This window comes from Hyperolius riggenbachi, chromosome 3, assembly GCF_040937935.1.
Source record: "Hyperolius riggenbachi isolate aHypRig1 chromosome 3, aHypRig1.pri, whole genome shotgun sequence".
NCBI classification, from domain to species: Eukaryota; Metazoa; Chordata; class Amphibia; order Anura; family Hyperoliidae; genus Hyperolius; species Hyperolius riggenbachi.
This window is the reverse complement of record NC_090648.1, coordinates 452,832,441-452,857,536: the sequence shown is the minus strand read 5'-3', so window position 1 is coordinate 452,857,536 and position 25,096 is coordinate 452,832,441. Positions and strand designations below refer to the sequence as shown.

General features: G+C 44.3%; 1 protein-coding gene across 19 annotated transcripts in view; it reads right to left on the bottom strand.

Moving 5' to 3' along the window:
- DGKI (diacylglycerol kinase iota) overlaps positions 1-25,096 on the bottom strand; it is a 599,247-nt gene that overhangs the window by 5,296 nt on the left and 568,855 nt on the right. For all 19 annotated transcript variants that reach the window (XM_068277868.1, XM_068277875.1, XM_068277871.1 and 16 more), the window contains 2 exons: positions 22,358-22,478; positions 4,841-4,877 (listed from right to left, as the gene is read on the bottom strand). In XM_068277868.1, the coding sequence (XP_068133969.1) occupies positions 4,841-4,877; positions 22,358-22,478 (158 nt within the window). The remainder of the gene's footprint in view (positions 1-4,840; positions 4,878-22,357; positions 22,479-25,096) is intronic.

The window sequence follows — 25,096 nt, the reverse complement described above, 5'->3', positions numbered from 1 at the left end:
TTGTCTACTCATACACACTTCCAATGGTTGTCTACATACACACTTCCAATGCTTGTCTACATACACACTTCCATTGGTTGTCTACATACACACTTCCAATGGTTGTCTACATACACACTTCCAATGGTTGTCTACATACACACTTCAAATGGTTGTCTACACATACACACTTCAAATGGTTGTCTACATACACACTTCCAATGGTTGTCTACACATAAACACTTCCAATGGTTGTCTACATACACACTTCCAATGGTTATCTACACATACACACTTCCAATGGTTGTCTACACATACACACTTCCAATGGTTGTCTACACATACACACTTCCAATGGTTGTCTACACATAAACACTTCCAATGGTTGTCTACATACACACTTCCAATGGTTGTCTACACATACACACTTCCAATGGTTGTCTACACATACACACTTCCAATGGTTGTCTACCTATACACTTCCAATGGTTGTCTACATACACACTTCCAATGGTTGTCTACATACACACTTCAAATGGTTGTCTACATACACACTTCCAATGGTTATCTACACATACACACTTCCAATGGTTGTCTACATACACACTTCCAATGGTTGTCTACACATACATACTTCAAATGGTTGTCTACATACACACTTCCAATGGTTATCTACACATACACACTTCCAATGGTTGTCTACCTACACACTTCCAATGGTTGTCTACACATACACACTTCTAATGGTTGTCTACATACACACTTCCAATGCTTGTCTACATACACACTTCCAATGCTTGTCAACCTACACACTTCCAATGGTTGTCTACCTATACACTTCCAATGGTTGTCTACACATACACACTTCCAATGGTTGTCTACATACACACTTCAAATGGTTGTCTACATACACACTTCCAATGGTTATCTACACATACACACTCCCAATGGTTGTCTACCTGCACACTTCCAATGGTTGTCTACACATGCACACTCCCAATGGTTGTCTACATACACACTTCCAATGCTTGTCTACATACACACTTCAAATGGTTGTCTACATACACATTTCCAATGGTTATCTACACATACACACTTCCAATGGTTGTCTACCTACACCAGGGGTCTCAAACTCGCGGCCCGCGGGCCATTTGCGGCCCTCGATACACTATTTTGTGGCCCTCGCTGGCAAAACCTTCCTTATAGTTCGCTTCAGTGCTCCCAAGTAATCCGCCGCATCCCCGCCGCTAAATTAGGGCTGCAGAGCCCCCAAACCGCCCCGGGGGCAATCCGCCAGCATTTCCTGGAAGGGGCAGAGCTTTCAGCTTCAGCTCTGCCCCTCCTGACGTCAATCACCGCACGGATCGCCGCCTCTCCCCGCCCCTCTCTGTGAAGGAAGAGTGAGAGGGGCGGGCAGAGGTGGCGATGCGCCGCGATTGTGAAATTCCTTATGCGGCGCAGCCTCATCCTGACTTTGCCTCCTGCGGCCCTCCAGGTAAATTGAGTTTGAGACCCCTGACCTACACACTTCCAATGGTTGTCTACACATACACACGTCCAATGGTTGACTACATACACACTTCCAATGGTTGTCTACATACACACTTCCAATGGTTGTCTACATACACACTTCCAATGGTTGTCTACATACACACTTCCAATGCGTGTCTACATACACACTTCCAATGGTTGTCCACCTATACACTTCCAATGGATGTCTACACATACACACTTCCAATGGTTGTCTACATACACACTTCAAATGGTTGTCTACATACACACTTCCAATGGTTATCTACACATACACACTTCCAATGGTTGTCTACATATGCACACTCCCAATGGTTGTCTACATACACACTTCCAATGCTTGTCTACATACACACTTCAATTCGTTGTCTACATACACACTTCCAATGGTTATCTACACATACACACTTCCAATGGTTATCTACACATACACACTTCCAATGGTTGTCTACCTACACACTTCCAATGGTTGTCTACACATACACACTTCCAATGGTTGTCTACATACACACTTCCAATGGTTGTCTACATACACACTTCCAATGGTTGTCTACACATACACACTTCCAATGGTTGTCTACATACACACTTCCAATGGTTGTCTACATACACACTTCCAATGGTTGTCTACACATACACACTTCCAATGGTTGTCTACACATACACACTCCCAATGGTTGTCTAGACATACACACTTCCAATGGTTGTCTACATACACACTTCAAATGGTTGTCTACATACACACTTCCAATGGTTATCTACACATACACACTCCCAATGGTTGTCTACACATACACACTTCCAATAGTTGTCTACACATGCACACTCCCAATGGTTGTCTACATACACACTTCCAATGCTTGTCTACATACACACTTCAAATCGTTGTCTACATACACACTTCCAATGGTTATCTACACATGCACACTTCCAATGGTTGTCTACCTACACACTTCCAATGGTTGTCTACGCATACACACTTCCAATGGTTGTCTACACATACACACTTCCAATGGTTGTCTACACATACACACTTCCAATGGTTGTCTACATACACACTTCAAATGGTTGTCTACATACACACTTCCAATGGTTATTTACACATACACACTCCCAATGGTTGTCTAGACATACACACTTCCAATGGTTGTCTACACATGCACACTCCCAATGGTTGTCTAGACATACACACTTCCAATGGTTGTCTACATACACACTTCCAATGGTTGTCTACATACACACTTCCAATGCTTGTCTACATACACACTTCCAATGGTTGTCTACATACACACTTCCAATGGTTGTCTACACATACACACTTCCAATGGTTGTCTACCTACACACTTCCAATGGTTGTCTACATACACACTTCCAATGGTTATCTACACATACACACTTCCAATGGTTGTCTACACATACACACTTCCAATGGTTGTCTACACATACACACTCCCAATGGTTGTCTACACATACACACTTCCAATGGTTGTCTAACTACACACTTCCAATGCTTGTCTACATACACACTTCCAATGGTTATCTACACATACACACTCCCAATGGTTGTCTACATACACACTTCCATTGGTTGTCTACACATACACACTCCCAATGGTTGTCTAGACATACACACTTCCAATGGTTGTCTAACTACACACTTCCAATGCTTGTCTACATACACACTTCCAATGGTTATCTACACATACACACTCCCAATGGTTGTCTACATACACACACACATAGAGGTGGTAAAATTGGTCAGAGATTGCCCAATCATAATTAAAAGTGTGTAACAAGCTTTAGCGATCCAACATGACAGATCTTTAAAGGACCACTGTTGCGAAAATTTTAAAATTTAAAATATATGTAAACACATACAAATAAGAAGCATGTTTCTTCCAGAATAAAATGAGCCATAAATTACTTTTCTCCTATGTTGCTGTCACGTACAGTAAGTAGTAGAAGTCTGACATTACTGACAGGTTTTGGGCTAGTCCACCTCTCAATTGGGGATTCTCAGCATGGCCTTTATTCTTTATAAACTGCATGTTGTTAGTAGTACTTTCACATGTACTACCCTATTGATTCCACCTACTACCCCATGTTCTCATATTGTTATGAATTTTCATGTTTGTATGCTTGTTGATTTGCACATGCACCTTATTTTTATCAGTAGCTGCTATTAATTGAGATTATATATATATATATTTTTTATATGTGCATGTGTGTGACCCTCCAAGGATTCCCTCTGCGACACAGTTCCACTTTATTATACTTTTAGTACCTTTTTGTGGCACTGATAGATACCTTTTCTTTCGCAGAGACCCCTGGGTGAGCCATATACATAATTATCATTCCATACGCAGGGTTTGCATATATATAGTATTGTATTATTAGGGGCCTATGGCCCAGGTCTGGCTGCCTTATTTTTAATTGTTCTTAAACTCCGGCCCGCGGGCCAAATTTAGCCCTCAGAGCCATTAAATTTGGCCCTCAAGTGGTTTCCCCACTTTGCATTATGTTTGGCCCACTCTAGACCAGCAGGAAAGTTATATTGGAGGTGAAGCCCTGGAACACCAGGGGAGCCAGATGTGGGAGGTAGGGGGAAAACACTAAACACTAGGGAACTGTACATTGGAGGGAGCACCTCTAGACACCAGAGGACAGTATAGGAGTTGGAGGGGGGCCATTAGACACCTGGGAACTTAATAAGGGAGGAAGGAGGTCAGACATTAAACATAGACATTGAAGTTGGCCCGCGACTAGGTACCAGTGTACAATCTCGGCCCTCTTTGTATTTGAGATTGACACCCATGATTTAGAAGTAAATCAATATGTCAACCCCAATGTCTCTCTCACTTATAGTAGTGAAAATATGGTGCAGGCAAAATGCCTTCACTGTTTCCTATAGGTTTGCAGCATAATTCACATCAGTTTGTGCTATCCAGTCATTTGATCAGATCATGGTTGGACTGAAACTTAAGCCTTGTACCTACTTTTAACTGGTCAATCACTGACCAATGTTACCACCTCTTTGGATTGGCTACTAGTAGCTTTGATTTGCAGAACTCAGTGTCTGATTCCTGGGTGGGGCTATTAAGCATACTGGTTCAAATGACTGAGTCCACTTGGGTAATTTATACAGAGCTTGTCATAAAGATAGTTATGATGAAACGAAATGAAACGAAAACCTACATGTCAAAGTGACTTTTTGTTTTAGAGCCACTATTGCCCTGAATTTAATACTCTTGCTAAAAGCGGTAGGAGGAACTATACCAGTGTCATTACGATGGTATTAATAAAGGCAAGGAAAAACAAGAATGACACTCACGTGATTCTATCTATCATCTCCAGCAGATCTTCAGGTCCTGCAAAAATACAGACAAGCACACATTGACATTTGGTATAAAATATCTCTTCAAACGTTAACATACCTCCCAACTTTTTGAGATCAGAAAGAGAGACACTTAAAGAGACACTGGCCTCAATTCACTAAGCTTACCTCCTGTCTTTAATAACGTTTCTAGAGTGATCACCATGGTGACAAGGCATGTCCTATTCAGGAAACATTTTACCTCAGGCATTCCTAAAGTTAACTCTTCTGTCTTTAAGTTAACTCTTCAATCCTTAAAATAACTCCAGAGTTAAAGACAGGCTGTTTATTAACTGCGTGTGAAAATAACTACGGAGGAGGTAAACTAACTACAGAGAAGGTAACTTAAGGAATGAAGAGATAAGATAACTCTCTTACTGTGTGGAGGTAAGTTTTCTCTTGCCTTATTATCTGAAGCATAATCTTAGTGAATTGAGGCCACTGAAGCGAAAAAAATATGATATAATGATTTGTATGTGTAGTACAGCTAAGAAATAAAACATTAGGAGCAGAGACATAAGTCTAATGTTGTTTCCAAGACAGTAAGAGTTAACAACTGGAGTTCCTTATCTATGCAAAAGAGCCATTGAGCTCCACGACTTTCAAAGTCGCAGAGAGCTCTGTCTTCTGAAGCTTATTATCTCAAGTGTCTGGCACTGTATTGTTTTTTTTTTCTGCAGAGGACAGTTCAAAAGTTCACAAGCCTGCTCTGTAAAATCATTTACAATGCTGAGTAGTGTGCAAACTGCAAATATTAGAGAATGATGCAATGTTATAAAAAAAACCGATATAACTGAAAATAAAAATATGAGACTATTTTCTTTGCTACTAATGTTCTAGTAATTATCCGTACTACACCCCCAATTCATTATATCATAAAAATGTTTTCGCTTCAGTGTCTCTTCACGGCCTATGAGCCCATCTCACAAGAATCACAAAATAAGTTTGGCCATCATGATCTTCACACCCATAACAAGTGTAGCCACAAAAACACCTGATCTGAAGAACGGTCACCTGTATCAGATGGAAGGGAAGGATACCGACAGATGTCAGGAAGTGAAAAAATGAACTGCTCTGCAAAAGCGCTTAGAAAATCACTAACATGCAGGTAAGTGCCGGGAGGCGCTAAAAGTAATTGCCTACAAAATCGCAATACGCTGGCAATTTATGATTTGAACAAGGCCTAAAGGGCTCAAACACACTATAAGCGCTTTTCTGAGCGCTTTTTGGCCTCCAGAGCTTTCTGAGAGCTTTTTAAAAAAACGCTCCCATTGACTTACATTAAAATCGCGGTAAAATCATCTTTTTAAAAAAGCTCTCAGAAAGCTCTGGAGGCCCAAAAGCTCTCCGAAAAGCGCTTCTAGTGTGTCTGAGCTATTAAGGCCAGTGCACATTACAAGAGCTTTCTAAAAGCTAGAGATTTGAAAAGTTCTTGCCAATGCAATTCTATGGGGGAATTTTACAAAATCCCATCGCTCCAGTGTGAACACACACATAGGATAACATTAGCAAGAGCTTTTAAAGTGTACTAGAGACGAATCACCCTCATGTGTTTTACCATATATATCAGTAGGAACATTAGAGAAAACACCTACCCTGCCAGTGGCATAGCTAAGGAGCTGTAGGCCCCGATGCAAATTTTACAATGGGGCCCACCGAGCACTCTATACATAACAATTGATACGGCGCACCAACACCTGCCAATGGCAACTACAGTGTCAGATGTGCAAGAAGGGGATGGGGAACAGTTTGTTAATAATTACCACTATTCAAAGTATCTATAGAAGTGATTATTTTGCGCACAGGACCAATGAAGAGCTAATACTGTAGCCGAGGGAGGGCCCTTCGGGGCCCCTCTGGCCCAATGGCCCCCGATGCGGTTGCTACCTCTGCAACCCCTATTTATACGCCCCTGTACCCTGCTCTCTGTTTCATCCTTCACTGCTCAGCCTGCCTAATATCATCTCTGATAAAATCTCAGATTGAGCATTCAGTCTGGCTTTGCTCAGGAATCATTATAGCTGAGTGTATCTTCTCTGATGTCTTTTCAAGCCCAAACCTGCCCCTTCTGGCTCTGCTTTCCTGTTCTGTATACTTGCAGAATTGCAGAGAGCTGTTATTAGATGGGAGGAGCTGCTAGTGCCGCGGAAGGAGCTATGCCTGTGTCTGCTAATGTAAGGGTATATTGAAAAATGTTTTTTTAATCTATATTTGTTAGTCATAAGAGGTTTTTAGAAATGGTGATTTCATTTTGCACACAGCCCACTAAAAAATATGCTATTCTGATTAACTGTGTTTTGCATGGAGTTTTAGTAAAAAGAAAAAAACACAAAAAAACGGCACACCAGAGCAGTGAAAATACCAGGTGTAGTATTTATTTTGTAAAATCTATTGGGGGTTATGTGTATTTTATACCAAAGCGTTCATCTCCGGTTTCCTTTAAAGTCACAAAGCACAGAAAAGCTCTTGTAGTGTGCACCAGCCCTGACAGAGAAAAAGAACGCAGCTTAGTTCTGTCCAGCACTGGGATTATACATTCACATGTTTATTTTATGGCGTCACGTTACTTCAAGTACCCTTTAAAGATGAACTTTACTGAATAGAACTTAAGAAATAAAATTAATTTTTTACAATATTAATTTATAAATTATTTAGTCAGTGCTTGCCCATTGTAGAATCTTTCCTGTCCCTGATTTACATTCTGAAATGTATCACAGGTGGCGAAAACTTTTCTGTTGGCAACGGGCTTCACCGCAGCATGTTTGTTTGTTTGTTTTGTGTTCTAAAGTGAGCAAAAACAACACCTGGTCTCCCAGACTGCATTGAGAGAAGTTCTGCATAATAAACAGCCTAGACTAAACATCACTGGGAGGGAGAGGCTTACATCCTGCCTAATAGAAGCACAGGTTTCTGTGACCACCTGCTCCTGTGTTTGCCGCCACCGCACTGTGCAGGTGCGGGGCCACGTGGCGTGCATGTGGGGATGCAACGTGCAGCAACCCAGTGCCCGTTATTAAATAGGCCTAATGGGCTAGTGCCAATATACAGCAATATATAGATTTAGGAAGTGTTTCTGATACTGAAACAAGGAAAATTAAAGTGGATATCCTGAAAAATGTCCTGCATTCTACTATGGTGCATCTTTAAGTGTAGGTACACTAACTCTTAACATAATACACTCTTAACTAGTACACTAACACTAACCAGGTGGACCAAATTGAACACTGGGACCAAGTCGAGGGCACTCCCTCCACTTACACTTTCCTGGTGTCTAGTGGCCCCCTTCCTTGCACTATACAGTTTCCTGGTTTCTAGTGGCTCCTTTCCCTGCACTATACAGTTCCCTAGTGTCTAATGCCCCCCTTCCTCCTCCATACAGTTCCCTATTGTCTAATGGCCTCCTCCTCCTCTATACAGTTCCTTGGTGTCTAATGCCTCCTCCCTCTCCTATACAGTTCCCTGGTGTCTAGTGGCCCTCCCTCCCCCATATAGTCCCCTGGTGTCTAGTGCCCCCCTCCCTCTCCACTATAGTCCCCTGGTGTCTAGTGGCCCTCCTCCCCAACACAGTTCCCTGGTGACTAGTGCCTCCCCCTTACACAGTTACCTGATGTCTAGTGACTCCCTCCCTCAACTATACAGTTCCCTGGTGTCTAGTTTTTCCCCCCTTCCTCCCCCATATGGCTTCCCTGGTGATCTGGGGCGTCACCCTCAATATAGTTTCCCTGGTGATTTAGCGTAAGCCAGACATAATGCAAAGTGGGCATACCACCTGGAGGCCAAATTTAATGGCTCTGAGGGCCACATTGTGTCCACAGGCCAGAGTTTGACATGTATGCTTTAAGCCTCATTCCTGGGCTGCAAAACTGTACACTGCAGGTCTCTAGAAAATCGAATTGATCGTATTAAACTAGCCAGGAAATGTGGATCCCGGGAAGCCCTGTACAAACTTATTGGTGCGACTGCTTTAAAAAACATTAAACCAGAAACCGGTTGGGTAAAAGTTACCTCAGATTTTTTTTTTGTCAGAAAAGCTGAATCTTTCTTTAAGATGGGAACCTGAGAGTGCAGAAGTCATTCTTAGAAATAGGATAAAAATGGCAGAACCCTGCCAGAAAGTCTCACTGAGGGGATAATGAGGGGTCTGTGGACTCGCTATGATATGTAGGACATAAATAAATAATTGACGGTTGGAATTCTAGAAGACAGGGGGGGATGCTGAGCCCTTTTATGATGTAAATGTGCTGAAAAAATGGAGAAAAAAGCAGCCCCCCTGGGTTCCTGGAGAAGTGCCCTCCGTAATTGCTGACATTGATCTACCCCAGGGAATGCCACCAAGCTTGACAGCATTGATAGCTGCACAGAGGAGGCACAGAAGAGCCCAGCAGGGTAGGTAGCGATTTCTTGGCGCGGGAGGAGGGTGCCTCAAGCTCTGTTCTTGGTGAATGATGCTGAGTAGGGCAGACCTCCCCCCCCCTCTTTTCCCAACTCACTGGAGCAGCACAATATCGACTGATGCTTCAATCTCATGGAGTCTAATAGACATCTTTTAATTATTGATGTCGTGGCTGGGAAGATATTCCCGATATAAAGTGGACTGCGGAGAAGGGGGAGTAGTCTGGCTTGCGTCTGGCTTCCTGTGGCGGTCGGAGAGTGCTCCGCCGTTGTACATATCGTAAAGAGCATGACATCATTTCTGCGATGAGTTACGGTCTTGTGCATTAAACCGTCTGGGAGGGCTGACCGCAACAACACGAGGCTGACATCTTTTCTGAAATCATTTCCTTTCCACTTTGCAACAATCGTTTCATAATTATCTACCTGGAAATATATTTAGGGGAAAAACACTCCAGTTTTTTATTTTGTGTGTTGCGGTCAGTCTTCCCAAAAGAGTTCTTGTTGGGGCATAAAAAAAGGTGCTCTTGGGAAAGCTTAAAGTTTTTCTTACGTAAAAGGATTCAGGGTGACTGGCACAGTTGAGCTAGAGTAGCAGAAGCAGAGGTTAAAGAGGAACTCCAGTGACAATTATATAATAATAATAAAAAAAAGTGCTTCATTTTTACAATAATTATGTATAAATGATTTAGTCAGTGTTTGCCCATTGTAAAAGCTTTCCTGTCCCTGAACCTTGATTTACATTCTGACATTTATTACATGGTGCCATTTTTACTGTTGGCAGGTGATGTAGCTGCTGCATGCTTTTTTGGCAGTTGGAGACAGCTGTAAACAGCTATTTCCCAAAATGCAACGAGGTTCACAGACAGGAAACTGCCAGGAAAATGGTCCTCACAGTCTCCTGTGGGAGGGGTTTCACCACAAAATCAGCCATACAGAGCCCCCTGATGATCCATTTGTGAAAAGGAATAGATTTCTAATGGGAAAGGGGGTATCAGCTACTGATTGGGATTAAGTTCAATTCTTGGTCACGGTTTCTCTTTAAGAGCTGTTTGGGTTTGTGGACACAGAAGGAGTTATGTGCAGAATTCTAGTGTAACGAAGGGGAGTTTAAGTGTAGTGTGGATGTGAAGTACACACAGAAGTAGATTGCTTTTTTAGTAGAAGGCCTTTTTCGGTCTCTTTTTAGCCCCCTATACTTTCCTAAGGGCCTGAGCCCACTAACGCAGTTGAGCACAGTTGTATCCGCTTTTCAGCATCTGTAACATTGATGTGTTTCTGAAAAGCGGACACATCTGCGCACAACTGCGTTAGTGGGCTCAGGCCCTAGTGGTTTTGGGTCACCCCAAGTTGCTTGGTTACTCTGTTGTACTGGTCAACACCCTATCCCATACAGCCATATCAATCCCTGCCAACAGTCCAAAACAGGCTGTCTGCATATGGGGTTGGTGTGGCTCTGTAAAATATAACCACTTACTGCACCGGGTGCAGTATAATCATGGCCTGGGAAAACTTCACTTGAAGTCCCAAGGTCAGGAATATTCGTCTTCAGCAGCAGGCGGCCGTCACTCCCTCCCGCGGACACTTCCATTGCAGCCCGTTAGCAGGGAGATGAATAATTGGGAGCGCAGTTCCCATTCATTAATCTAATTCCCCATGTCAATGAACACCGGCATGTATCTTCGGGAGTTACAGTGCCACGCATTACTTCCTATTCTCCTACTAACGTACATGAATAGTAATACACAAGGACATCTTGTGGCCAAATAGTAAAATTACACCTAAATACATTTTATTTAATAAAAATAACAACCCTTACATTTAAAATTAACTGCTTCCCTCCCACACTCTCCCCATAATACCCAAATATATTTTTTTTTTTTGTATGAATTTTTTTTAAATGACATAAAAAAATACATACATAGTTACCTTAGGGACTGATCTTTAATATGTATGTCAAGATGGTATATTTTTATATTATTATTTTGTATTTTTTTAATTTATGGGCTTGTAATTAGAGATAGATGCAAAACTGAAAAATGCACCTTTATTTCCAAATAAAATATTGGCGCCATACATTGTACTAGGGAAACATTTTAACCAGGACAACTAAAATATGTGGGTTTTATCTGCAGTAGAACATTTTATTTTAAAACTATAATGGCCAAGAAGTAATGATTTTTTTTCATTTTTTTCTTATTATTCCAATTAAAATGCATTTAGAATAAAATAATTCTTAGCATAATGTACTACCCAAAGCAAGCGTAATCGGTGGTGAAAAAAATCAAGATATAGCTCTCCCTTTTTCGAGAGAGGAAAAAGGCATAGGAGGGCTGACAGGAGGGATTAAAGGGAGGAGCGCTGACAGGTAAAAATTGCTCTGATCCTAAAGAGGTAAAAACCCCTCAGTGGTCGAGTGGTTAAAGCTATAGGCTTGCTATACACCAACAGTTCTGGATGTTTCAGGCTCATAAAGAGATAATTTGCATATACAGTAGTGGTGCATTGTGGGTAACCCCAGTTTTAAACTTAAATCTGAAATATAGCAAATGCCTTCTGTTTTAGAAGGCAAACCATACTAAGCATTGCTTTTTTAGTAGGAAGGTTTTCCCCTCTCTTTTAGTCCCCTATACTTTACTTGTGGTTTTGGGTCACCCCGAGCTGCTTGGTTACTCTGTTACACAGAAGTAGCGTAAAATACTCTGGGCCCGATCCAATTACCCTTTTTCTCCTAAGAGATAATTGTTCATCTTCTTTTTAAAATAACTTTTCAGTACTCTGAAACTGAAAAAGTACCAAAAAGTAGGTGAAAAAGTACAGTTTAGTGGCTTAAATGTTAAACAAGGTGAATACCTGTAAAACTGTATAATCCTTCTAGGACGTGGTCTGCATCTTTCTTTTTCATCAGATTGTATCCAAATGCTTTGCAAAGTGCCCAGGTCGGGCCCCGACCCTCCCCTCGGTCGGCATCCTTGACCCGGAAAGAGAATTCCACCATAGCTGCCCACACCTGCACAGCTCGCATTGCTGCTCCCACGCCTGCACAGGACGCCAGGATCAAGGATGCAGCAGCAGAGAGCTCCTGACCTGCGCAGGTGCGTGAGCAGCAATGCAAACTGTGCAGGCAGCTATGGCGGAACTCTGTTTACTGGTCAAGGATGCCAATCCAGGGGAGGGGAGGGGCCCGGTACGGACACTTTGCAAAGCATTTGAATACAATCTGGGGAAAAGAAGGAGGAAAACAACATCCAAGAAGGATTATGCAGCTTTATCTTTTTTTTAAGCCTCGTCACCTCGTATATCCAGAGGCACCTAAAAAGAAATAAAATAATTAAAAACGGGTTAAAAAGCAGATACAGTAAGTGTGGGCTTACTTGCAATAAATTCCCTGAATGAAAGATTCAGGCTTTTTATTATATATTGTACAATGAACAGCAATGCATTTTACCACTTATAGCCGTTTCCTCAGGTCAGTAAAAGTAAAAAAAAAAAAGAGCTCTGAGCGCCAGGCACATCAGGGGTCAAGTGAAAGCCAGATTTATACTTTTTTTGCCCCTAGACCAAGTATGTTGGGGCTCTGTTTCACATGCTGCAGAGCCCCTCCCATTCTACGTGTAGCCCCCTCTTCCACATCCCTGTACTGCAGCCCCTTTCTTTCATGTACAACTCCCTTGGGCATTAGCTTCCCTTTTTCATGCAGTGTTCTCCATTTGTAGCTTTCTCTTTCATACGTAGCAACCCCTATTTCAGGTCCAGGAGCCCTCTGGGGCTGCAGCCGCCCAAGGTGTGGGCCTTTGTGGCCTTTCTAGAAATCCGGCCCAGCTTCAAGTGCAAACTAGGGATGCAAGCAAACGAGAGGGGTAAAGTATGGGCAGTGGCCAGAGAGAGAGAGAAACATTAAAGGACGAGAAAGAGAAAAACGTTAAAGGAAAAGTTGATAACACAAAAGAATGTAGAATATAAGGTGGACCTTGATGGGGCCAAGGAAGCATCACTGCAGACTTTATGAGAACCAACACTAATTATGCCACCTGAAGCTCTGCCAACAGGAAGCTGTGCACTGGTCTTGGGCCCTCAGGACCGGATTTCAGGGGACATAACAGCCTGGCATGACGTCATCGCTATAAAGCAATGGACACAAGTCACCCAATTATGGCGGACTTCCTTCCGTGCGAATAGTGAAGCATTCTAATAATTTTGGCTGCTTTCCAGGCTGGAGCTGTTCCCCGCATCGCAAGGCCCGTCACCCGGGCGTCACCACTCATCCGTCCCAAATCTCCATCCACAGCGAACACAAGAAAGTGAAGACGCTTTAGAGAGGATGCCATTACCAGACTGTCACTCAGTGCCCAGCGGGTGCCAGGAGAGGCGAGAAAAGGAGAGGAATAAAAAAACCCAACGCTGAATGGAAGACGGAGGGGGGAGGAAGCGGTGGGGAGGCCTGGACACAAAAGGCATCGCGCAGGGAAAATCCAGACCAGAAAAGGGGAGAATGTTGTGGAGATTGTGAAGAGATGGCAGAGCTACCGGGACAGTGATCTGAGGTCATGGACAGGCTTCTCATTAACCCTGTAACTGCCACGCAGGCAGCTGAAAGCCTTAGGGGCCTTTTACAATGGGGATGTGTGGTATTTTTACTACACCCCACTGCAGGGCAATGAAAGTCTATGTGGACTTTCATACCTACGCGGTACGGCGCGATGTGACGGAAGTGACATTTTCGCCGCAAGTTTTATCACGCATGCGCAAAAAAAACATATTGTATCAATACACTTCCGCACATGTGATCGCTTTGGCCACAGGATATGAGCGTCACATCCTACTTGGCCAGCAGCCAGACGGGATTACCGTGTACTAAAGCGGTAATCGCCGCAGGCCTGTTTTTGGCGGTGCGGCCCCTGAGCAGCATAGCACCGTTACTGCCACTTCCCAGTGTGAAACCGTCCTTAAAGAGAATCTGTACTCTAAAATTCTTACAATAAAAAGAATACCATTTTATTTATTATGCTCTCCTGGGCCCCTCTGTGCTGTTTCTGCCACTCTCTGCTGCAATCCTGGCTTGTAATTGCCAGTTTTAGGCAGGGTTTACAAACAAACTAAACAGCTTCTAATAGGCTCACATAAACACAGTGTGTGAGTCATACAGAGCCTGCAGAGGGCCTGGAGGGGGTGTGTATAGCTTCTATCCCATCACAAGCAGCCCTGCACATTCCAGTCTGACTGCCTCAGCCTGACTGTGCCGACAGAAGAGAGAAGATTAGATCATATAACAGAGATAATACAGACACAGTGCAATTAGGAAAGGATGCAGTAAGCCAGACCACATTAGAACAGGTATAGGAACTTATAGGATAGAATAAATAAGAATGAACATTTTGTTACAGAGTCTCTTTAAATTACATACACACATTCTTCTTTCATCACCTGAAGTGATTGGTCCTGACTGTTTCAGGTGGATGATTTAAAGAGGAACTATAACCCAGGATTGAAATTCATCCCAATCGGTAACCAATACCCCCATTCCCATGAGAAATCTTAAAGGAATACTATCGATTGAAACGACTTTTTTTTTTAATACTCTATATTAGTGTACACATTACCACTAGTGCTAGGGGCACTTTATTTATTCACCCAGGTCTCTCTACCTCTATTTCTGCTTAAAAATTCATTTCTCACACAGCTCACAAATATATTTCACTGTGTCACTCACAGCATGCAGCAGACATGAGGAGAAACAGGCTGATCTGAGGTGGTAACAGGTAACTAAATGAGCTGTAATATTGCTGGAATATAACTGGCTATAACACTAGTGTTGGGCGAACAGTGTTCGCCACTGTTCGGGTTCTGCAGAACATCACCCTGTTCGGGTGATGTTCGGGTTCGGCCGAACACCTGATGGTGTTCGGCCAAACTGTTCGGCCATATGGCCGAACTAAGAGCGCATGGCCGAACGTTACCCGAACGTTCGGCTAGCGCTGTGATTGGCCGAACGGGTCACGTGTAGTGTTGGGCGAACATCTAGATGTTCGGGTTCGGGCCGAACATGGCCGAACTCCGAACATAATGGAAGTCAATGGGGACCCGAACTTTTGTGCTTTGTAAAGCCTCCTTACATGCTACATACCCCAAATTTACAGGGTATGTGCACCTTGGGAGTGGGTACAAGAGGAAAAATTTTTTTAGCAAAAAGAGCTTATAGTTTTTGAGAAAATCGATTTTAAAGTTTCAAAGGGAAAACTGTCTTTTAAATGCGGGAAATGTCTGTTTTCTTTGCACAGGTAACATGCTTTTTGTCGGCATGCAGTCATAAATGTAATACATATAAGAGGTTCCAGGAAAAGGGACCGGTAATGCTAACCCAGCAGCAGCACACGTGATGGAACAAGAGGAGGGTGGCGCAGGAGGAGAAGGCCATGCTTTGAGACACAACAACCCAGGCCTTGCATGAGGACAAGAAGCGTGCGGATAGCAATTTGCATTTTGTCGCCATGCAGTCATAAATGTAATACAGATGAGAGGTTCAATAAACAGGGACCGGAAACGCTAACCCATCACAGATGTTCATTGTTCATGTTACTTGGTTGGGGTCCGGGAGTGTTGCGTAGTCGTTTCCAATCCAGGATTGATTCATTTTAATTTGAGTCAGACGGTCTGCATTTTCTGTGGAGAGGCGGATACGCCGCCGATCTGTGACGATGCCTCCGGCAGCACTGAAACAGCGTTCCGACATAACGCTGGCTGCCGGGCAAGCCAGCACCTCTATTGCGTACATTGCCAGTTTGTGCCAGGTGTCTAGCTTCGATACCCAATAGTTGAAGGGTGCAGATGGATTGTTCAACACAGCTACGCCATCTGACATGTAGTCCTTGACCATCTTCTCCAGGCGATCGGTGTTGGAGGTGGATCTGCACGCTTGCTGTTCTGTGTGCTGCTGCATGGGTGTCAGAAAATTTTCCCACTCCAAGGACACTGCCGATACCATTCCCTTTTGGGCACTAGCTGCGGCTTGTGTTGTTTGCTGCCCTCCTGGTCGTCCTGGGTTTGCGGAAGTCAGTCTGTCGGCGTACAACTGGCTAGAGGAGGGGGAGGATGTAAATCTCCTCTCTAAAGTCTCCACAAGGGCCTGCTGGTATTCTTCCATTTTGACCTGTCTGGCTCTTTCTTCAAGCAGTTTTGGAACATTGTGTTTGTACCGTGGATCCAGAAGGGTATAAACCCAGTAATTGGTGTTGTCCAGAAAGCGCACAATGCGTGGGTCGCGTTCAATGCAGTCCTAGGCCGAAGAGGTCATAGCCTAGGGTCACAAAACCTGTTTATTGGGCAATTTCAATGGTGGCGAGTCTGACGTACATAAATCGCAGCAATGGCCGTTAGCAACGTCTGAATCTCACGAAATGTCTCATGCAGGTAGAAGACATATTGTTAGACTTGGGCTCCAAAGATGGGTTCCCTACATCTCTGCAAACCAGAGTTACAGGGCTCCAAATTTGGTAAAATCCCCCATAGGCTTTCATTGGGCCTCCTATTTACAGTTCCAAAATCTCACATCTTTTCAAAGGGCAATGGCTCAGCAGTACCAAATTTTCTAGCATTGTAGGGACCCTTAGGGGGAACATGACTGGTGAGTTTCGGGCCCCTAGGCCGAAGAGGTCATAGCCTAGGGTCACAAAAACCTGTTTATTGGGGCTATTTCAATGGTAGTGATGGTGACGTACATAAATCGCAGCAATGGCCGTTAGCAAAGTCTGAATCTCACGAAATGTCTCATGCAGGTAGAAGACATATTGTTAGACTTGGATTCCAAAGATGGGGTCCCTACATCTCTGCAAACCAGAGTTACAGGGGTCCAAAATTGGTAAAATCCCCCATAGGATTTCATTGGCTCCCTATTTCACTTTCCAAAATCTCACATCTTTTCAAAGGGCAATGGCTCAGCAGTACCAAATTTTCTAGCATTGTAGGGACCCTTAGGGGGAACATGACTGGTGAGTTTCGGGCCCCTAGGCCGAAGAGGTCATAGCCTAGGGTCACAAAAACCTGTTTATTGGGGCTATTTCAATGGTAGTGATGATGACGTACATAAATCGCAGCAATGGCCGTTAGCAAAGTCTGAATCTCACGAAATGTCTCATGCAGGTAGAAGACATATTGTTAGACTTGGATTCCAAAGATGGGGTCCCTACATCTCTGCAAACCAGAGTTACAGGGGTCCAAAATTGGTAAAATCCCCCATAGGATTTCATTGGCTCCCTATTTCACTTTCCAAAATCTCACATCTTTTTAAAGGGCAATGGCTCAGCAGTACCAAATTTTCTAGCATTGTAGGGACCCTTAGGGGGAACATGACTGGTGAGTTTCGGGCCCCTAGGCCGAAGAGGTCATAGCCTAGGGTCACAAAAACCTGTTTATTGGGGCTATTTCAATGGTAGTGATGGTGACGTACATAAATCGCAGCAATGGCCGTTAGCAAAGTCTGAATCTCACGAAATGTCTCATGCAGGTAGAAGACATATTGTTAGACTTGGATTCCAAAGATGGGTTCCCTACATCTCTGCAAACCAGAGTTACAGGGCTCCAAATTTGGTAAAATCCCCCATAGGCTTTCATTGGGCCTCCTATTTACAGTTCCAAAATCTCACATCTTTTCAAAGGGCAATTACTCAGCAGTGGCAAATTTTCTAGCATTGTAGGGACCCTTAGGGGGAACATGACTGGTGAGTTTCGGGCCCCTAGGCCAAAGAGGTCATAGCCTAGGGTCACAAAAACCTGTTTATTGGGGCTATTTCAATGGTAGTGATGGTGACGTACATAAATCGCAGCAATGGCCGTTAGCAAAGTCTGCATCTCACGAAATGTCTCATGCAGGTAGAAAACATATTGTTAGACTTGGATTCCAAAGATGGGGTCCCTACATCTCTGCAAACCAGAGTTACAGGGGTCCAAAATTGGTAAAATCCCCCATAGGATTTCATTGGCTCCCTATTTCACTTTCCAAAATCTCACATCTTTTCAAAGGGCAATGGCTCAGCAGTACCAAATTTTCTAGCATTGTAGGGACCCTTAGGGGGATCATGACTGGTGAGTTTTGCCACTGCTGAGCCATTGCCCTTTGAAATGGTGTGAGATTTTGGAACGGTAAATAGGAGGCCCAATGAAAGCCTATAGGGGATTTTACCAATTTTGGACCCCTGTAACTCTGGTTTGCACATCTCGTGAGATTCAGACTTTGCTAACGGCCATTGCTGCGATTTATGTACGTCACCATCACTACCATTGAAATAGCCCCAATAAACAGGTTTTTGTGACCCTAGGCTATGACCTCTTCGGCCTAGGGGCCCGAAACTCACCAGTCATGTTCCCCCTAAGGGTCCCTACAATGCTAGAAAATTTGGTACTGCTGAGCCATTGCCCTTTGAAAAGATGTGAGATTTTGGAAAGTGAAATAGGGAGCCAATGAAATCCTATAGGGGATTTTACCAATTTTGGACCCCTGTAACTCTGGTTTGCAGAGATGTAGGGACCCCATCTTTGGAATCCAAGTCTAACAATATGTCTTCTACCTGCATGAGACATTTCGTGAGATGCAGACTTTGCTAACGGCCATTGCTGCGATTTATGTACGTCACCATCACTACCATTGAAATAGCCCCAATAAACAGGTTTTTGTGACCCTAGGCTATGACCTCTTTGGCCTAGGGGCCCGAAACTCACCAGTCATGTTCCCCCTAAGGGTCCCTACAATGCTAGAAAATTTGCCACTGCTGAGTAATTGCCCTTTGAAAAGATGTGAGATTTTGGAACTGTAAATAGGAGGCCCAATGAAAGCCTATGGGGGATTTTACCAAATTTGGAGCCCTGTAACTCTGGTTTGCAGAGATGTAGGTAACCCATCTTTGGAGCCCAAGTCTAACAATATGTCTTCTACCTGCATGAGACATTTCGTGAGATTCAGACGTTGCTAACGGCCATTGCTGCGATTTATGTACGTCAGACTCGCCACCATTGAAATTGCCCAATAAACAGGTTTTGTGACCCTAGGCTATGACCTCTTCGGCCTAGGACTGCATTGAACGCGACCCACGCATTGTGCGCATTCTGGACAACACCAATTACTGGGTTTATACCCTTCTGGATCCACGGTACAAACACAATGTTCCAAAACTGCTTGAAGAAAGAGCCAGACAGGTCAAAATGGAAGAATACCAGCAGGCCCTTGTGGAGACTTTAGAGAAGAGATTGACATCCTCCCCCTCCTCTAGCCAGTTGTACGCCGACAGACTGACTTCCGCAAACCCAGGACGACCAGGAGGGCAGCAAACAACACAAGCCGCAGCTAGTGCCCAAAAGGGAATGGTATCGGCAGTGTCCTTGGAGTGGGAAAATTTTCTGACACCCATGCAGCAGCACACAGAACAGCAAGCGTGCAGATCCACCTCCAACACCGATCGCCTGGAGAAGATGGTCAAGGACTACATGTCAGATGGCGTAGCTGTGTTGAACAATCCATCTGCACCCTTCAACTATTGGGTATCGAAGCTAGACACCTGGCACAAACTGGCAATGTACGCAATAGAGGTGCTGGCTTGCCCGGCAGCCAGCGTTATGTCGGAACGCTGTTTCAGTGCTGCCGGAGGCATCGTCACAGATCGGCGGCGTATCCGCCTCTCCACAGAAAATGCAGACCGTCTGACTCAAATTAAAATGAATCAATCCTGGATTGGAAACGACTACGCAACACTCCCGGACCCCAACCAAGTAACATGAACAATGAACATCTGTGATGGGTTAGCGTTTCCGGTCCCTGTTTATTGAACCTCTCATCTGTATTACATTTATGACTGCATGGCGACAAAATGCAAATTGCTATCCGCACGCTTCTTGTCCTCATGCAAGGCCTGGGTTGTTGTGTCTCAAAGCGTGGCCTTCTCCTCCTGCGCCACCCTCCTCTTGTTCCATCACGTGTGCTGCTGCTGGGTTAGCGTTACCGGTCCCTTTTCCTGGAACCTCTTATATGTATTACATTTATGACTGCATGCCGACAAAAAGCATGTTACCTGTGCAAAGAAAACAGACATTTCCCGCATTTAAAAGACAGTTTTCCCTTTGAAATTTTAAAATCGATTTTCTCAAAAACTATAAGCTCTTTTTGCTAAAAAAATTTTTTCCTCTTGTACCCACTCCCAAGGTGCACATACCCTGTAAATTTGGGGTATGTAGCATGTAAGGAGGCTTTACAAAGCACAAAAGTTCGGGTCCCCATTGACTTCCATTATGTTCGGAGTTCGGGTCGAACACCCGAACATCGCGGCCATGTTCGGCCTGTTCGGCCCGAACCCGAACATCTAGATGTTCGCCCAACACTATATAACACTAGTCTGTGTTTACACTCAGACTGGTTGCCTGGCTGCCTGCTTGTGATGATTCATTTCAGGCTGCATCCACTTTACAAGCTGCTGAGAGGGGCAGACCACTGTTTACAATTAGCATTATTAGTATCTTTATCAGTAAAGAGAAGCAAAGATAATAAACACACATTGCTAGAATATTTAACCCCTTACCACCATATCAACAACATTCTTTCAGCAAGGCGATAATTAAACTATAAACTGAGGAGTTGATAGCAACTCCCCTGTGCAGAGACATGGTCTAGCCCTCTGGGAGCCTCAGTATTTAGATACATTTTGTATCCAAAACTGAGGGAGGATTTTACAGCTGAGAGGAACAGCTGTGTGAGGAATCAAATTGCTCCTAGTACTTGTCCTAATGTGTGCTACAACATACAGCATTTAAAAATAAATGCATACATCGATAGTATTCCTTTAACCTCTTCTCAAATAGATCATCAGGGACATGTGTATGGCTGATATTGTGGTGAAACCCCTCCCACAGTGTGATGTCAGGGCCATGGCCATTACAGTTTGCGGTTTGTGAACCTCGTTGCATTGTGGGAAATAAAGGATTTTTCCAACTGCCAAGCAAGCAATATATTCCTCTGTGCATAGAACTCTCAGTAAATGGACATTCTGCAGAAATCACCTGGCAAATACTCTACAGATATGCCGCTCTGTGACCATTTCCTGTGAAGTTCTTGCATGAACAATAAACGTGGCCATATATCAGGCGTCTTGGCGGCTGATCGACCATCCAACTTGATTATCATAATCGGATGATAATAGGTGCCGCCAAGAGCATGCACGATCAACAATGCAACCAATTTCTGACTGAAATTGGTTGCATGTATCGAGCGGACATGCTGCACGATGTCGGGCCAACATGCTTCATTGGGTGAGCGGCGGTAACAGTGTGCAATATTGGGACGAGCACATTTTACACGGGGGGGGGGGGGGGGGATCAGCATGAGAAGTGGCGGATGCAGCGTCACAAGGCCGATTCCAGAGAGATTTCATGCTGAAATTGATTGGGAATCGCCCTGTGGTGTATGGGCAGGCAACAGATCTCTCTCTGATAACATGCTGCAAGATGTAGGGCTGACTTGCCCGATCGGGCGTGCGGCGGTAATGGCTTGCGATATCAGGATGAATGATGAACGCAACGGAACCCCAGGTGATGTTCCCCCTAATGTAGAATGTTCCTCCCCGGTGCACTATGCTTAACCTGTCCCTGTCTGCCGCTAAGTCCAGGCTCCATTCCCAATCCGCATACATGTGGTTGTCGGGGTAATGCGTGTGTCTGACGCCACACACGTCAGACACATATACGCCGGCAACCAGATGGGGCAGGTGTATGCGGATTGCGGATGAAGCCTGGAGCCAGCGGTGGACACGGACAGGTAAAGCATGGTGCACTGGGGAGAAACATTTAACATGGGGGCGGGGTAGCGTCAGGCCGGCGAGGGGGCGGATGTGGCATAAGAAGGCCAATTTCCAATCGATTTCAGCATAAAACCGATCAGGAATTGGCCTACGGTGTATGGGCCGGCAACAGATCTCTCTCTTCCATCATATTCGAGAGATCTGTCTCTTGGTCGATCTGCCCATCATCGCCTGATGTATGGGCACCCTGACACTACTATAGGCAAGTCCACCAGGTCTGTTGTTTACAGCAAGATCAGGCACTGCTCACCGTTATCTAGGATGTATGTTACTAAGTCAGCGTGTCCTTCTCTGGCCGCTAGGTGGAGCAGTGAGCATTGGTCCGGGCCCTGTATTCGCAGGCTGGCCCCATTCTTGCAGCATTCTGTCACCTGTGAACAGAAGAAGAAGCAAAGCCACATTAATGACATGCAGAGCTTTCTACATCACCTTACTTATCAAGACCTGCTTTCATTACCACAGCAACCAGGTTCCTCTCCTCACTGGAGAGAAAACTGAGGCAGTTGACCAGCTGTCAGGTTTTAGCTGTCAAATGAACTGTGACCTCACACTCTGGACAACTGCTCAGTTGCTTAACAGACAACTATCTTGAAAAAGTATACCATTTAAAACACATCCATGAACACATGCATAAAATGTAGATTTCTCCCAGAGTAAATTGCTGTACAGTAAAATCCCTTTACAGTACACTCCAAGGGACCAGGAAACAGGGCAGTTTTAAGGCTATATTGCACCCATGGAAAAAGTATAGGTGGCCCCAGTATAGGTTGCAAGCTATAGGTCCCTCCAGTATAGGTAGCCAAGTAGGAGCCTCCAGTATAGGTAGCCAGTATAGTTGCCCCCAATATAGGTAAGCAAGGCAGGTGCCTCCAGCATAGGTAGCCTGGCATAAGCGCAGTGGCGGGGGAGAGTGGGCATAGCGCAGTAACAACTCACCTTCCGGGATCCCCGCAGCCTTTGTCTTCTTCCTCTCCCAGGCGTCCGTTACATTGGTACCAGCGCCCCCTGTGATAACATGCAGTTACGTCATCACGGGGGCGCTTTTACCAACGCCTGGGAGAAGAAGAAGTAAGAGGATGCGGTGGATCCAGGAAGGTAAGTTGTTAACCTCTACTCGCACTCTGTCCACCGCTGCTCCACCCCATCCCCCTCCAGGCTGTCACTCGGTCCGCCCACCACTAGAAACGGGGCTGCCGGGAAAAGTAGTTTACTATATCCAAAAATTGTCATACTCAAGCACATAAAGTATAGTATAGTACTCCATTTAGGCTCTAGAAGCCTATGTGTCCCTCGCCTCAGTAGTGGATGCAGACCCAGCCAGGTCGGTAGCTTCTGCGCATGTGCAAACACACAGATGCGCTGCTCACGTTCGCATTGCCGTGGCCTGGAGCATTCTGGCCTGGCGCAGAGACTGGCTGAGAGCAGGGTAAGATAAGTAAAAATGGAAACCTCATATTAATCTTTTAACCCACATATGAGTGCTTTAGTATAGTGTCAATATACAGCAATGTCCCTGTGGGGATCATCTGATGCCGGATACATGTGCTTGCCGGTTGCTTGAGCAAGCGGCTGAAAAAGCACAAACGTTCCCCCTTTGCAGGGTAAAATACTCACAGAGCCTCCAGCGATGTAGCCTTGCTGAAGCTCCTAGCCCCCAGCAACTCAGCAGTGGCCATTCTGTCCCCTCTCTCGCCCCCTCCGGCCAGGTAAGTAAAAACCCTTTTGGTCTATTCATCTCAGATTTACTTCAATGTGTACACTACCCGAGGCGACATGTGACATGATGGGATAAACATGTGTATGTACAGTGCAAAACATACAAAGTACCAGGCTGTTTTACTTGTTCTATTGCGTTGATGAAAGAGTTAATTTATAGTTTCATCTAATTTCTGTCTTATCAGTACCTTGTTAGAAATAAAGTAAACATCACTGATAAGCAAATTACAGCCATAAAAGTTTTCCTGGCAGAGTAGGTTTGCTAAAATCTACATCCTGGCAACAAGCAGATTTCAGCAGTTTTCATCCATAACATGTTAAAAACCCCCAGTAAACGGGTTGTCTAGGTTGAGCAAAAAAGTAAGAAGTTTATCCGCTGGCAACAGTACATCTTGAAAATAGCATATACAGTGAGAATACTGTGCTACAGGGCAATCAGACCAGACAGTTAACCTTTGAGTTCACTACCACAGCACAGCTCCAATAGTGTGGGTCTAAATGGATCTGAATACTGAATGGATCTAAGAAGAGAGCATGCTAGTCGTCCCCCATTTTTTTATTTAGTGAGTCAGACTTAAAGAGGAACTCCAGTGAAAATAATGTAATAAAAAAAAGTGTTTCATTTTTACAATAATTATGTACAAATGATTGTCAGTGTTTGCCCATTGTAAAATCTTTTTAAATCCCTGATTTACATTCTGACATGTATTACATGGTGACATTTTTACTGTTGGCAGGTGATGTAGCTGCTGCATGCTTTTTTGGCGGTTGGAAACAGCTGTAAACAGCTATTTCCCACAATGCAACAAGGTTCACAGACAGGAAACTGCCAGGAGTACCAGGGTCCTCACAGTTTCTTGTGGGAGGGGTTTTACCACAATATCAGTCATACAGCGCCCCCTGATGGTCTGTTTGTGAAAAGGAATAGATTTCTCATGTAAAAGGGGGTATCAGCTACTGATTGGGATAAAGTTCAATTCTTGGTCGGAGTTTATCTTTAAATTAATCTCTAGACTCGAGTATAAACGGTAAGTAAGATTTGGCTGTGAAGTAGTTAAACACGGCCTCTTTGACTTTAGTGGGCGCTAAGAACAGTGCGGAGTACAACGGGCTTCCTGTGACTCTGCCAGCTGCTGTCACAACTGATATCAGAGCAAAATGCAAGCAGTTGGGAATTTAGGAGGTAAACACTCATGTCAGGATTGCATGGGTGGCTGCCTTAATGGCTCTGCTGTGCAGAGAGTGTGACAAAAGCTACAAAGAGGGCCCTGCG